General features: G+C 35.0%; 3 protein-coding genes across 5 annotated transcripts in view; 2 read left to right on the top strand and 1 right to left on the bottom strand.

The window, feature by feature from the left end:
* LOC124641823 (neuropeptide F receptor) overlaps positions 1-6,041 on the top strand; it is a 101,970-nt gene extending 95,929 nt beyond the window's left edge. For all 3 annotated transcript variants that reach the window (XM_047180056.1, XM_047180055.1, XM_047180054.1), the window contains 2 exons: positions 2,361-2,594; positions 5,066-6,041. In XM_047180056.1, the coding sequence (XP_047036012.1) occupies positions 2,361-2,594; positions 5,066-5,746 (915 nt within the window). In that variant the 3' untranslated portion in view covers positions 5,747-6,041. The remainder of the gene's footprint in view (positions 1-2,360; positions 2,595-5,065) is intronic.
* A 528-nt stretch (positions 6,042-6,569) lies between these two features.
* On the top strand, positions 6,570-10,761 carry LOC124642119. Its single transcript, XM_047180431.1, has 4 exons — positions 6,570-6,603; positions 6,952-7,129; positions 7,849-7,949; positions 10,703-10,761. Exons 1-4 carry the CDS (start codon positions 6,570-6,572, stop codon positions 10,759-10,761), a joined length of 372 nt encoding a protein of 123 aa, XP_047036387.1.
* A 958-nt stretch (positions 10,762-11,719) lies between these two features.
* On the bottom strand, positions 11,720-12,851 carry LOC124641727. Its single transcript, XM_047179893.1, has 3 exons — positions 12,694-12,851; positions 12,328-12,422; positions 11,720-11,818 (listed from the first exon to the last, which is right to left on the bottom strand). The coding sequence occupies exons 1-3, from the start codon at positions 12,849-12,851 to the stop codon at positions 11,787-11,789; spliced, it is 285 nt and encodes a 94-aa protein (XP_047035849.1). The 3' UTR covers positions 11,720-11,786.
* Positions 12,852-15,689: the final 2,838 nt, after the last annotated feature.

Genomic DNA, 15,689 nt, shown 5'->3' with positions numbered 1-15,689 from the left:
TACTCTTTCGAGTGAATCTGTGACTGTATACAGACTCGATAATCTTGACCAATATTATAAATGTGAAAAATCTCTTTCTGTCTGTCTGGTTTATAGGCCAAAACTACAAAAAACGATTTTGATGTTTGGTCCTCAGAAAAGACTATAGGCTACTTGTCATCTTGTATGACAAGAAGTATCATCAAGACACATGTGGAACCGAGGGCAAAAACTAGTTTTAAATACCAATGCGTAAGGTGTGAGTTTTACTCTCGGTTAGAAAGGTTTCGGTAAATTCCACTCGGTATTGCTTGATTTGTATACAAAGGTTTGTCATAGACCAACAAATGGCTATATGTGGCCATAAATATTGATTCTGCGATATATAGGCTTATTTATAGGTTCACCCCTGTCTAAGCCTTCAGAATTATATAACCTTTGACAAGACAATGTAGTACATCAAATATTAAATATTTGTGCCTAGTCTCGGAACAAATATCGCGTTCAAAATTAAAATGAATCCGAAAACGGTACGTCGCTTCAAGTTTTAGCCTAAGGGTATTTGTGAAATACCATTTAATATGTATAAGTGAGGAAATGAGGCCTATATTAGGTAGGAGTAATTCTTAATATGAGAGACGATATTAAAATTCATATAAATAGTAATAAAACCGAAGATCTTGTTCGTTCGTTTGAACGTGCTAATCTGAGGAATATGTAATTGAAAAAAATATTTCAGTGTTAAATAGCTCACATATAGAAAAGGCAGTAGGCTACTTTTGACTTTCGTGCGCGAAGTCTTTCCGACGGGATGCGGGTAAAACTGCTGGAAGGAGGCTAATGTCAAAACAGATTCTCATTATAATTTCTCAGTTGATTGAAAAGTGCCAAAATAATAGAAGACTTGTTTAATTAATTTTTGAGTGATTTCAATGTTTGAATAGAAAATGAAACGAGTAAAATTAAAGAAACCAAAATTCATTATGAAAATTATAAGCAATCAAATTGAAGGGCTTGTATTTGACACGGATTTTAATTAATAAACAAATAATCATTATTTGAAATTTGTAAATTCCTTAAATAAAATTTTCAAGAGGAGACCTATGGATGATGAAAAACTTAATTAAAATGTCAGTTTTAAGGAAATTAAGCGCAAAATGAGGTTCCAGACTTTTTTGATTAATTTAATTAGAACCTAAAGATTCTGGCCTATCACGGACGTAGGTCACAAATACTAACTTCATATACCTACATAATAAGCATTAATGGCTAGTTACGTTATTATAATAATGTTCATTTTAGTAGGTGATAACAATGAAATATATAATAAATATTGCATAAAACACAGCTTAGAAACATTGGCAGATAACTAACACGTTTAACTTAACTTACTTCCTAGAAGAGTCTACGTGAGGCAGAAACACGTAAACGTAGTTCGAGGAATACACACGTCTTCGAATTTCATTGAACAATGTCTTCACAATGTGTTATTTCATTGACAATAAATATTAACACTTCAAGAGCAAACAAGTCTCAATTTTCTGAATAAGTAATTCAATAAGCCCTACCAATAAACTTCAGTACGTTGAACATGTAAAAGATACGAACACACTTTTATTTCCACATCTTGATAACATAAGACATCTAGATATTAGAAGCCCGAATATATTTTGCAGACAGAGATAACGAAGACAATTCAAATATACATATATTACCATATCAATATGTATCTAATGGAGTTTCCAAAGCGGCTGATAGAAAAAGACATATCAGTACAAAGCTTGATTGACAAAAACAGATTGGTTGTAACATTAATACGGATTACACTACATCAACATATGTAAGTGATGTTGATAACAACGTATCCGCAACAACCTGTTTCATTATCAATGGTTTTCTATTGCCAGAACACGAATATAATACTGATAAGAGCGAAATGTTTCTGATAGCAGCTCGTATTAATTCTGTGCGGTCAAGATAATTTTATTAAAAATTCCAGACTCGATCCGTACTGTCGAAATACGAGATAGCGAATTTTTTGTTGAAAATTTTCCAGATAAATTCAAAAGATCAAAGTGTAAATATTTAGATTATGGGAATAGATGAAATATTGTATTTACCTGATGTTATTTATGTCATAATCAATCATGACTTTGGACATTCGGTTTTATTTCAATCATGTTCTCTGTTGATTAGATTGACCATTTTTGACCAATATGAATATAAATAACCAGAGCCAACAATTATGTCATCTACATATATGAATATAACTCGCAATCCCAATTTAGAATTGCGCGCCTCTATCGACTACCCTGTCTTCTCCAACTCTTAATTAAGGCATACTTTAGTCTTAAATCTAATATACCTTTCAAAATTTTCAGGTAGTTCGCAAACCAGTGATGAGGACAGCAAGAAACATGTTCATTGTCAACTTGGCTGTATCTGATGCCCTGGTCTGCTGCGTTGGTACACCCCTAACGTTGATGGAGCTGCTGACGAAACATTGGCCTCTGCCAGACTGGCCGAGCCTTTGTAAGGCCTGTGGCGCTATACAAGCGATATCAATATTCGTGTCCACTATCTCCATTACTGCTATTGCTTTGGATAGATATCAGGTATGTGATGCTATAATGATTTCTTTGTTTTTGTGCTGTTAGTGTTTTATTTTTTTTCGCCTCCCCAAAGAAGGTTCAAAACTCGTTTTTCTTTGTTAATACTTCTCCAATTGGATTTCAAGATCCTATATTTTAATTTGGTTACTTGTGATAGAAATTTTACCTTAGAGGCTAAAGTCAAAATTCTATCTCAGATGAGGAAACTATAGATAGATAATATAATTATTTTCATTTTTTTGATGTGTTTATGAAAATCTCTTTAGTATGTATAAATCCATGTTTTTGAACAATTTATAGTTCATCTTTACTGCATAGTATTTTATAGCCTACAATTTTATTTCTAAACTCACAAAAGAATTTCTCGCGTACATAAGAATTTTATATTCTAAGACATAAAATGGATACAATTTATGGAATCGTGCTTGCATGGCGCGGAGTATCAGGTTCGTTAAGTCTATTCAAGTATTTTAAAATATAGGTTTATAAGTTACCTTTCGCTTCATCTATATGTACAAAAATGCCTAACTATTTTAAAGGAGTAAAACTTGCTGGTACATTTTATTACTGATAATTTTCATTCCATGGTACTCGTTGAAAATTCATTACATTGCATAATGTCTTAATAATATTCATTACATTGCAAAATGTCTTAAAGATTTTGACGATTCCTGTCCAATTTCGAAAGATTCCTGTCCTGAAAAACATTTATCATCATTATGATAATTTCCCTAGACTTTTCTAAGAAACTCTACTACCTATACTAAAAAAATCTTCATTAAACTTACGTTGATCAAACAACTCTAATATTACTTTGATCCACAAATCATTGCGTACTTTAGTTCTACGCAAGTAACGTCATAATGAGCCTATAAAGCTATTCCCATCCAATCCGATTCACGTAAACCGTTTATATCGTTATTTCAACCGATTTTAGATCCGGGTGTTCTATACCTCTTTAGAGGTGTAACAAAAATAATCTTGTGTTTGATGCTAAAATTGGAATTTGAACTAGTTTCCAGAATTCGTATGTTTAGCGCTGTAGTGTAGTTGTACTGTAGATCTGTTTCTGTTGGTTTGTTCAGAAATTAAAGGAAAATGTTTGGGAAAATTGCTATGGCGCTTTTGGTTTTCAATTATTTAACGTCATGCTTAGTTTTTGTCAATTATATCAAGTTTCTATATCTTCCACGTCAGATAAAATGTACATTCCGAGCCCCGTGTCCCATAGAATGTGTCCCCATAAAATATAGCATATTTTTTTGTAAATAAATGGTTTTTCTTTCTTTCTTTCTGATCTGTCAACAGTGAATAATATTTCAAATTGGTTTATTAGCTTCAATGTTTTTAGGATGCTAACCTTTATATAAGGAAAAATATTTGTACAGAAAATACACCCAAATATTAAATAACAGTTATTACTCCTCTGTCACAGCTGAGTCTAGATATCCTAACATTAGATACATTATATTGATTTCTCGTGAACACTATCAACAATTTTATCTCTTGAGAGTAGTAATGAACTCAGAACCACACTCCAAAGATAGCGATACAATATAACATACTCCATTATCTCGTGTATGAAATTCTTCATGTTAAACTGTTGATATTTTAAAGAAATATTTGATAACTAACTTCTACTGTAAAACACTGGTACTCAGAGACGTCCGATTAGACTGGAAGCTTTACCAAACATAATTGGGAAAAGGTTAGGCAGATGATGATGATGCTTCTACTGGGTTCACCAGCATCTCATGGGGGCTGCGCGGGGTTCGTGTTGCAGCTCCCATGAGATGCTAGTAAAGAGTAGGATGAAGAGTAGCCTACAGCCTTTCTCGATATAGGGGATATTTAACTTTGAAATAATTTCAAATCGCTCCAGTGGTGTATAGAATTGCAAACAAACGAACTCTCCACAACATGAGAATAGATGTCAGTACCTATAGAACATTTTGATCTTACTAACAATCTTTTCTTCACACATGAAAGGCTCATTTTTCGAATCAATTGATCTTTCCATATCTTTATTTACTATAGATTGTTACAATAGGTATATATATATTTACTAAATCTGTTGTTAGTAAATCCATATCGACTGTAATCCCAGCATTTTGTAACGTTCAAAGCAATATCATATTTTCATAAATGTTACGCCTTGATGGTTTCATATATATATCAGTTATATATTCAAATATTCGATATCCAAACCGTTTTGAGCGTAAATCTCTTCCAAGAAAGCTTTTTGGGTTGATTTTATTACTAGCTGTTGTCTGCGGTTTCACCCGCATCCTGTTGAGACGATTACCTCCTTAGATAAAAATTAAAAGCTTTCCCGGGTAAATGAACTATCTAACACTGAAATAATTTTTCAAATCGTTGCAGTTTCTAAAATATGGTCATTCAAACAAATCTTCTGTTTTACAATAGTAGTATAGATATCTGTTCTATATACTCATTTTATGTTTTGTTCACAGCTCATCGTGTATCCAACTCGACCTGGTCTCCAAACGATGGGTGCCCTCGTCACGATGTTCTGCATCTGGGTCACCGCCTTCACCCTCGCATCACCTCTCTACATCTTCAGAAGCCTCAAGACTCACTACCTCGGCCTAATCGGCATGGACTCTCTAAGCTTCTGCATAGAAGACTGGCCCATCGAAAACGGCCGAGCAATCTACTCTGTATTTAGTTTAATCTTTCAATACTTACTGCCAGTTTTAGTTGTAGTACTTGCGCATGTCCAAATACATAGGAGGTTAAGAGGGAGGAGAAGGACCACGAGGAAAACCCCAGCGATTCTCATAGCTATAGCTGTTACTTACGTCATAAGTTGGCTGCCTTTGAACGTGTTCAATCTGGTAGCAGACTTTAGTGCACAGCCCTTTATGGAGGAGAAGACGATGACAATAACGTACGCGGTATGCCATATGTTTGGGATGTCCAGTGCAGTCTCAAATCCTCTCCTATACGGGTGGTTGAATGACAACTTCAGGAAGGAGTTTGAGGAGATACTGTGTTGCTGTAAAAAGAGGCCGCTGAACAAAAACACGAGGATAAAGAGCAGGAAGATGGACACAGAGTTGACGGCACTGGCGCAGTTGGAACACACTGTCACCGCCAACACGAAGACATCACAATGCTCTCAGATTTTCTGACTAAAGGCCTGTTGTAAATAGCACGAACCCATAAGTGTTGAGATGCAAAGCATTTGAACTTTAGTGTCAATTTTAATAACGGTGTAAAAAGTTCCTTTAATTTTCAAGTTGTTAGATAATAGTTTCTCTTGTAAATACCTGTAGATATACTGTATTATGTACTTGTTAGTGATAATATTGTACTATACGTTTTTATGAGCCCAAAACGTAGAGTACTAATATTTCATATGAAGCCTTATTTCGGTTAGTTGTAAGGATCATTTTTTATTAAATAAACTCGTTGGAGAAAAATGTATCGATTGTTTTTTTTTCTACATGAATAATACAGCTGTTGTCTAGAAAATTGGGTACTTATCTATTTCATGTAACAATATTGTTTTTGTCTAGTTTATCTTTGAAATTGAGATGTCAACTATTTTTGATGTTGACTGTTGTAATAGAATTTATGTTTCAAAATGTCTGGAACTAATTCAAGTTACGATTTCACAAACACTTATTTGAAGAAACATTTCGATTTATCCTTGAGTTTTAAATAGGCGGATTTTAAAAAACTGACATCAGGGTTTGCTAGGTGATTAATCCTGCAGATCACTCGATAATGATGTTTCTTATCAAGAAAAAAAGGCACTGCTTAAAAAATGGTAGACTTTAAAACTCCGATTCCCTAATGAACAATAAATTGCAGTTCTAATCCTTCTCAATGAAAATCATTAGCTAATGAGTAATTAATTTCACTAATTGCTCTTAGATTAACGATATTTTTGCTCAAGTAGTATTAGTGGTTGGTATTATGAGGTTTTATTGTTTTTTTCTTTAAGACGTCATGTTTGTTTCTGCTGAAATTATTATTTTGATTGGTGAGTATAAAATTATACAAGGTATACTGAAGATGATTATTTGCCACTTAATAACACTAAAACTATTGAGTCAGTTTCATTAGGAAAAGGAATTGAATAGTAAAAATGTGAAAATGTTTAGTAGAACTGGTTTTTTAGTTGTATCTGCAAATATTATGACTAAAATATTTGATGGCAGATCATTAATCTTTAATGGCGGAAATGATAAATATAGAGATAGATCCCTTGATCATAGACATCTAGGTATGCGTAATATTTTAAATACAATACAATAGAAGTATGTGCCTAGTACTATAGATAAAAACAAATACCCAGACAACAGCTGCTTCACCAAATTCCATTTTCCAGCCTCCACATTGATATCCGGAGAACTACTAAGTGATTACGATGAAAAGACAGCACTTGGAGAAAGGACCCTACCGCCGGACCTTCAAATTCAAATATATGTAAATAAAACTGATGATGACCTGCAGTTCGAAGATTGTATGAACTCATACAGTTTATGTAGGGGTTCCGCTAGACTACGGTAAGATATTCTAGTCATCAGTTCCCGAGCCTTTTCCCAACTATGTTGGGGTCGGCTTCCAGTCTAACCGGATGCAGCTGAGTACCAGTGTGCCACAAGGAGCAACTCCCTATCTGACCTCCTCAACCCAGTTACCCGGCAACCGAATATGCCAATAAAAAACACAGTAATTGGTGTCTTAAATATACTTAGTAAAAGTTTTATTACTACAATAATTGTATATAAGAAACTATCAGACATGATTACAATGGAAGAAAATCTCCTAAAAAGGTGAAATGTCGTCATCACCGTCTCAGTAAAAAGGCGTCCACTGCTGGACAAATGTGTCCTCAAGAGGTTCGCCACTTTACTCGATCTTCAGCAACCCGCATTCATTACTCCCCGGTGACCTTGGCCAGATCGTCAGCCTATCTGATGATGATGATGATGACCTGCAAGCCGATTATCGGCTACGGCGCTTGTATGTAAGGAGATTAGCCAGCTGCGCAGAATATATTAATACAGGTATTACAGGTGTACTCACTATTCCTTCACTCTCATAGCCCGATAGGGCGGCAATCCGACATGACCAGAGAGAGAGTCCATCTAGTGGGGGGGCCTGCCCATGCTGCATCTTTCATGGTCCAAGGAGTTAGAGGAACGATCTATAAAACTTGGATCTAAAGACCATAAAATAGACTGATGCGTTTTTCTGTGACTTCAAAAACATTTATTTTCAGAGATAAAGACGGAGTATGTGCGCTTGACAGAGCGTCAGGCGTAAAGAAATCTTTCGAGTCATTTTGTGAGATGGTATATGAAAACTGCAAGAATATGAATTGTAATAACTTTTTCATAACTTTCTTGTTTACTGACCTTCCAACGTATCCGGATATAGGTACCAGTAGAGTAATGAGGCCGTAGTCAATCTATGAGAAAGAAATAAATCAATAACACAGTAATTGGCATACGTAGTTATATACGAGTGTTGTGTGTAGTGTGTAATCTTCCTATTCATTAATGCGAAAGTTTAAAGTAAGGATCTATGATCTTTTTCACGTTAAAACTATTGATGAAAATGGATTTTGATGAACCATAGCAGCTCTATTGGTGATACTTTTATCAGCATAAGGTTTGGGCACTTTTATCCATATGCGAATAGTTGTTCTCTAGGGACGCTTGTAAAACCGCAGATATTAGCTGGTACTCCTGTAAATATAATAGCCTTTTTTGACCAATATTCTTCAACTACAAAAAATCTGTCTTCATTGATTTTGTTAACTTGATTCTGGTATCCAATCACTGCCCACCGCTGTGACAGTGTTTGTACGTTTGTACAAACCACACACTGAGCTTCGGAAACTAGTGGACTACTTAACGAAGTACTAACAATCGCTTTGACTCAATCAATTGTGGGGGGGTAGGGAATCGCTTGTGTAAATTGTATTGGACAACACAGGTGGGCCATTGTCGTTAGTTTGGGATAACCATTGATATCCCAAAGGTGTATTAACAACACATAATACATTCTTGTCAGATAACTTTGCTGCTCTGAAAACAGCCATTTTGCATAGAGCTCCTCCGAGCCTTTTTCCAAACTATATTGGGGTCGGCTTTCAGTCTGACCGAATTCAGCTGAGTACCAGTGCTTTACAAGAAGCGACTGCCTATCTGACCTCCTCAACCTAGTTACCCGGGGTTTCTAATCTTTCACAAAAGCAGACTGAAGTCTATTATTAAGTTGGTTGTGCCACACCCACATTACAGCCTGGAACAGCACATAAAGCCAGGGTCCCCAAATACTGCTCGCAGTCGCAGCAATCGTTGTTCCAACTCCACATCAGAGGCTGTCAGGAGGATTTGATAAAACTTTGACTTTAGAACTTATTAGATGATTATGCCTGCAGCTCAATGAATAAGAAGCAGAAATCCATCTGAATTTAGCTACAAGGATAAATAGTAGTACTGCTAGTGAATTATGTCATAGTCTAAATGGTGACCAAAATTGTAAGATTGGACTTATTCAACCACAAACTTCCCTAACTTTCCTATTCAATCCATCTTCATTTCTATAAGGTATGTCGAAGTTAGACGTCGCAATGCATATAATTACTAAAGTGCAGATCGATGTAGTTCAGATGTTCTGTAGTTAGAAACTTCGAAACAGTTAGTTGGAAAATGTTCTTTATTAGTTCAGATGTAGGGTAGGATTTCCAGTGCAAATTGTTTGAATGTTTAACGATCATTCGATCTTCGAATTCTGTAGTACAGTTTTTCTGAACAATTTATAAATGAAGTTTGTGAATAATGTTGAATGTCGGTAAAGAATTTCAAATATGTACGTTGAAAGAGGATAGTTGATAGTATGAGTATGAAGAACCAGCTTCCACTGTTGGTCTCACCCACGTTCCGAGAATACTACGTTCCGCATCTGGATAAAAAGTAACCTTTGACCTTTCTTAGGGTGTATAGACTACCTGCCTTCTTTATTTAAATTAGTTCTATAGTTTTAGCGTGAGAGCCGGAGATATACAGACCAACTTTCTCATTAATACTGTTGGTAGATTTTAAACGCACAAAATTATTACCTTAATAAGCAAACAGCAAGTATACTAATACCACAGGATTGGGGACTGCCCCAAAAGATTAACCTGCTTATGTAATAAATAAGCAACTAAGTTTCATTAACGCTCAGGATTGCCAATTAAGATTATCTGGTGATTAGAGGCCAGTCGTCGTTTCATAAGAGATAAGAACTACATTATTAACAACAGGAAGAGGGATATTAGGAACTTACTGTTTCCCGCAGTTTTACTCATGTCCCATGGGAACTACTTTTCGTATATATTTATTAGAAATAGTCTATACCACTTGGGAATAGTGTAGCTTCCCAAAAGTGAGAGAATTTCTCAATTTGGTTCTGTAGTTTTGGAGAATTTAGGGAACAAATCAAACAAAAACATTTTAACCTTTTTATTACAAGTAAAGATGAGTTGATTACCACGCTTGCTGGCGGATTGGCGATTCAGGTTTCCCCATGATTTTTTCCTTCACCTTAAGGGTGCGTCTACACGGTGCAAGTATCTTGTGTATGTTGACGTACATCGTGACACACACGGATCTAGAGCCTTGCGCATGTACATACCAAAGCAAAATACCCACCCGCGGGCTTTTGTCACTTGTCACTTGTGCGTGGTAACTTACTCCAGCTTTATGCATCGTGTAGACGCACCCTTACTAGCTATAAGCCTTTTGTAATCATAACTTATTGTAATATTTCATCCTCCGAGCCTTTTTCCCAAACTATGTTGGGGTCGGCTTCCAGTCTAACCGGATTCAGCTGAGTACCAGTGCTTTACAAGAAGCGACTGCCTATCTGACCGCCTCAACCCAGTTACCCGGGCAACCCGATACCCCTTGGTTAGACTGGTGTCAGACTTACTGGCTTCTGACTACCCGTAACGACTGCCAAGGATGTTCAATGACAGCCGGGACCTACAGTTTAACGTGCCATCCGAAACACAGTCATTGGTGTCTAAGATATACTTAGACAGATAACTATTAAAAGATAACTTATTGTAATATTTATTTCAGCGAAATGGGGCTACTTTCATGATGGACATTGTGAATTGATTGAGTTTGGACCAGCATAGAAAATAATATTGTTACTATTAAATTACTTTTTGAATGAGACATTTTATTTGAGTATTTTATCTTTAAATAGTAAGCATACAAAAATCGGATATTCAATTAAGATTCAATAAGCTGTTTCATGCGGTTACACCACCTGTTTCAGTTAAATAGACTAATAATCGTCACCATGTTTTTCTTAATCTTATACAAATTGCATCTATAAAGAGTAGGTAAGCCTTAATCGTGAAACCGTAACAAACAAACTAAATTAACTATTTATAATACAACCATTATCTGTAAGATATAATCAAAAACACCAGTTAGAATATTTAACTTTTTTAATAAACACTGAAGTTTTAAAAACATAAATAATTACCTACGCTTCTCTGGGCGTTTATTAACGGCTACTTAAATCCCAACAATAAATCCGCGCTATACTGTAAATAGCAATTATTGGAGCGGAAATTCCATGAACCCTTTTCTAATCCCAAAAGACTTAGCAATAATGTATGTCTGAAACATAGAGCATTGAACCAACTGGAACCGCCGAGTGTACATAATCTCTGTGCAAAAAGTTCTGCCAACGTACGTGCCCACACAGTACACATGCATACATATCCAAATATGCGCAGCGCTTTTGTATTTTCGTACTATGGGCGGAGGAGAAGGCAGCGTATCCAGTTGGTTCAATTCTCTAAGATCTAAAACGAAAATCTTTTATTGAAAACAAATAAATAGGAAAAAAGTATTTACTTTGATGTTTGCAAAGGGGAAATTCGATTTCCGATCTTATTAGGCTGATAGAAGTTAAAAAAACTATCTTGGATTCCAGATATCTTTTTGGAATAGGAGTTGCCGAATTTTACATAATTTTACGTAGCACAGTATTTAGGACGATTTTTTTTAAATTAATATCGTAAAAGTGACCGTACGTCTCTCCGTCTATCTTGAATAAGAAATATAAACGAAAACGATGAATTTCATTTTGATACCAAAATATAATTGAAAACGCCTTGTAAATAATTAATAGCAATACTTCATTCAGTCAACATCGTGTGCGCTTCACCATACTCCATTCTGTAAAAGCACACAAAAAAAATATTGAAAAACAAAAAGTTAAGGAATCTAGTTTTCAATAATGCTATCCAGACCGACTCTTCGGTCAGGATCATAGTACACAAGCGTTCGAGCAGATGATTTAGGTACCAAAATGCACTCTATATTCCTTCACTCTATGGTAATGGTATTGGAATTCTATACCCTATCTTGCAAAAAGAGATTGAATTTTGGCTTTAGTTTCACCTAAATAAAATTATGTCCGATGCCCTATTTCTTGATTGATTTGCAATGGGAGATTTCGTTAGTTGATTTTGAAATTCAGCTTGACATTAATTATGTCCAGTTTCTAATCGCAAAATGACGAAACCGCCTACATTTATGAAAATCCGTAGATGCAGAGAGAACGGCAATCTGACACGACCGGAGAGGAATAAGGCGCTGAACCACATACTATACATTCTTTCCAAGGAACGAAAGGGATTAATATTACGATTTAGTATTGAATCCTTCTCTATAGTAATACTTACTTCGCCAACTGTTACAGTTTTCATATTCCATTTCACAATAGTTGGCAAACGTTTGATACTCTCCGTCGTAGTGACGAGCGCAAATCGAATTTTGTCTGAAATTAATTAATTATTTGTAGAATTAAATTATCGGGTTATTCGTCAACTGGACTCACTTGTGACCAGTTTGTAAAACTAAAAATAGTATCATCTATCATTTCGTCATCGGGACACGAAAGGATTTTCATTCGTGTCCAATTTGAGAAACTTAATTTCTATTTAAAGTGATGTATAAAAGAGAGAATGGTAGGTATATTTTTCTCCCAATTTTCGACAGTTACATTATTACTACAACTAGTATAATTTAATAATTTAATCTCATCTTACTTATACATCCTGGGGCACATTTTGAGGAATATAACACATCCTTTATCGATTAAGTCTGCTTTCCTGAATACAGTCTTCTTTGGGTAGTAGAGAACCTTCCATGGTCTTTTATGCTCTTTATTTACGTAGCTAGAAGACCCTTGAACAGACACTGCCATAAGAACTGAAACGAAAATATCATTTAATATAGGTACCTAATTGACGAGCGACCCGCCCCGGCGGTCCTTGGCAGTCGTTACCGGTAGTCAGAAGCCAGTATGTCTGACACCAGTCTTACCAAAGGGTATTGGGTTGCCCGGGTAACTGGGTTGAGGGAGTCAGATAGGACAGTCGCTCCTTGTAAAGCACTGGTACTCAGCTACATCCGGTTAGACTGGAAGCCGACCCCAACATAATTGGGATAAAGGCTCGGAGGATAATGACCCGCCCCGGCTTCGCACGGCATAACACTATTTCCTCACAATTTAATGTATGTTATTATACGTATTGCGCGCTTTAGGACGCATATTTTCCCTTAAATTTGTTTTATGTTCTTTTAATCGGTGTTATGCTCATTTTGTTAAGGGCATTTATGCGTCTTATATCTTGCGCAATAAAACTTATTTTCTTTCTTTCTTTTTACCTCTCTTTAATCACTCTATCTATTTAAAAACACCACATGAAAATCGGTTGCGTAGTTTTGTAGATGTAAGCGTACAAAGGGACATAGGGATATAGGGACAGTAAAAGCGACTTCGCTTTATACCAGTGGTACAAAAGCTATGTTTAAATTGATTATATTTAGAACTAGCCGTTTTCCCGCGGTTTCACCCGCGTCCCATGGGAATTACTTCCCACACCGGGATAAAATATAGCCTATGTTACTCGCAGATAATATAACTTTCTAATGGTGAAAGAATATTTAAAATCGGTCCAGTAGTTTTTGAGTTTATCCATTACAACCAAACAAACAATTCCTCTTTATAATATTAGTATAGATAGTATAGATAAGTAAGAATAATAGAATTCGTTCATATATTCGCCTAGATAAATGGGTTGAGCCTGTCAGACAAGCAGTCGTTCCATGTAAAACACGGGGACTTAAAGTCGATCCGAACATAATTAGATAAAATCTAGGCAGAATATTAATATTATTTTGACACGACACATATTTATTTATTCCGCACGAATATAACAAAAGGGCTTTACTGAATTACCATAAAAAAAAAAAAAAAAAAAATATGAAACTACATTACGACTACAGAAAATAACAACGTGGTAACTGAATTGAAATAATTTGTACTCTGCCAAAACAAAGTAAAACCAATTTCAGGTTTATTTATTGTAATATTAAAGTGTTATCTCAATAAAATATTATTGTATATAGCCGTTTTCCCGCGGTTTCACTCGCGTATATATATATAGCCTGTACTACTCGGGAAGAAAGTAGCTTCCCAACCGTGAATGATTTTTTCTAATCCGTTCAGTAGTTTCGGAGATTTGAGGGTACAAACAAATAAACTAAAAAAAAAAAATATTTTCTATAGAATCATATATTACTTACATAGTAAAAACAATGTTACACCGTAGTGTAACATTATTTCGGGCACGTCTGTTTTCAGTTATTTCTTCGTTTTATTACTACATTTTCAGTGTAGAAACTTCAGTCGTAAAACTTATTGTAAGAGAAACTCTTATCTTTACAGCGTTCCGTTATAATTATTATTATTTCAAGATTGTGACGCTATTATTATTTTGTTTGGGATTTTATTAATTTGTGTGCAAGTTTTTTTTTGTAAATGAAATCAATTATTTAAATTAGTCACTAGCTTTTGCCCGCGACTTCGTTCGCGTGGAGTAGTGACTTCCGGCAGATTTTTGGTTTGACCAATAGATGGCGCTATATGTCCGGAATATTTTTTTTTCCTGTAACTATCCTATGTCCTTTCTCAAGTTCCAAACTATGTATGTACCAAATTTCACACAAATCGGTTCAGTAGTTTACGCGTGAAGAAAAGACAGGCAGACACACAGACAGACAAACACACAGACATACAGAAAGGCAGACAGAGTTACTTTCACATTTATATTATTAGTATTATTGGTTTTGATGGCAGAAATACACAGAAGAATAATTGCAAAGTAATTTCGTAGTTAGTCACGACTACATATTTTTATATTATCATATTTGTACACGACGATGGCCGTAAAGGTAAACCAATTTGTTTTCCGATAAAGTTAATCGCCTACAAGACTTATAAACATAAAACAACCATGTAATTTCACATGTAGACTTCTATGTATTTTGATTTTATGTTCTAGTCACAACAAAATCATGTGGTTGTGGTCTATTGTTAGAAAATCATACGTAAAAGTCAAACAGACTAGACTATGGTTTTATCAAGCAATATCATAATTTTAAGGGTGTACAATTAAAGAAGTAGACAACAAGGTAACTTGTAAGAATACTTTAATTTTATTGAGTTTTTAAACCTTTTTTATCCATTATGACATAATACAATAATAGTCCCAAAAAGTAACATTACAATTATGAACTAAGTTTTAAAATCGAAATGATTTGCCAAAAATGCTATTTTGGTGTAATCAAAATATCACGTAGTTTATCCTTAACAGATAAAATTATTCTAAATACAGTCATACAAACATATCCTAATAATTTTTACATCTCATAACACAGATCCCACCGGCTTTTTTTGGAAATAAATGAGAAAAGTCTATAAAATACGATGACTTCCACTTCCACTTTAAAAAGAGTAACCATGGAATTTCTTGCCCGTTCTTCTCCATAGGAAGCTACTTTTGGAATGGGCAACTAGAAACAAACTTAGTTATATTTTTGACGTTTATAAGTGCTTGTAAAGGCCTAAATGAAATTAATGATTTGACTTTGACTTTGATACTTCTAAATGGTAATTTTTGGAAATCCATGGGGGGAGGTCTTTGTTCAGAAGCTGATCTCCTATGACTGTGATGATGATGATGATTTGATTGGCTTA

Source organism: Helicoverpa zea, chromosome 23, assembly GCF_022581195.2.
Source record: "Helicoverpa zea isolate HzStark_Cry1AcR chromosome 23, ilHelZeax1.1, whole genome shotgun sequence".
Taxonomy (NCBI): domain Eukaryota; kingdom Metazoa; phylum Arthropoda; class Insecta; order Lepidoptera; family Noctuidae; genus Helicoverpa; species Helicoverpa zea.
The sequence above is the reverse complement of the archived record's forward strand: the minus strand, read 5'-3'. Positions and strand labels throughout refer to the sequence as shown.

Bases quoted from the DNA above. Each gene is read 5' to 3' on its own strand.
- LOC124642119 (XM_047180431.1), top strand. From the start codon at position 6,570: ATGTTTGTTTCTGCTGAAATTATTATTTTGATTG. The intron at 6,604-6,951 runs GTGAGTATAAAA...TCCATTTTCCAG, and splicing joins TGAAATTATTATTTTGATTG to CCTCCACATTGATATCCGGA. The intron at 7,950-10,702 runs GTAATAACTTTT...TATTTATTTCAG, and splicing joins AAACTGCAAGAATATGAATT to CGAAATGGGGCTACTTTCAT.
- LOC124641727 (XM_047179893.1), bottom strand. From the start codon at position 12,851: ATGGCAGTGTCTGTTCAAGGGTCTTCTAGCTACGTAAATAAAGAGCAT. The intron at 12,423-12,693 runs GTAAGATGAGAT...AATTAATTTCAG, and splicing joins ATGTGCCCCAGGATGTATAA to ACAAAATTCGATTTGCGCTC. The intron at 11,819-12,327 runs GTAAGTATTACT...GTGCTTTTACAG, and splicing joins AAACTGTAACAGTTGGCGAA to AATGGAGTATGGTGAAGCGC.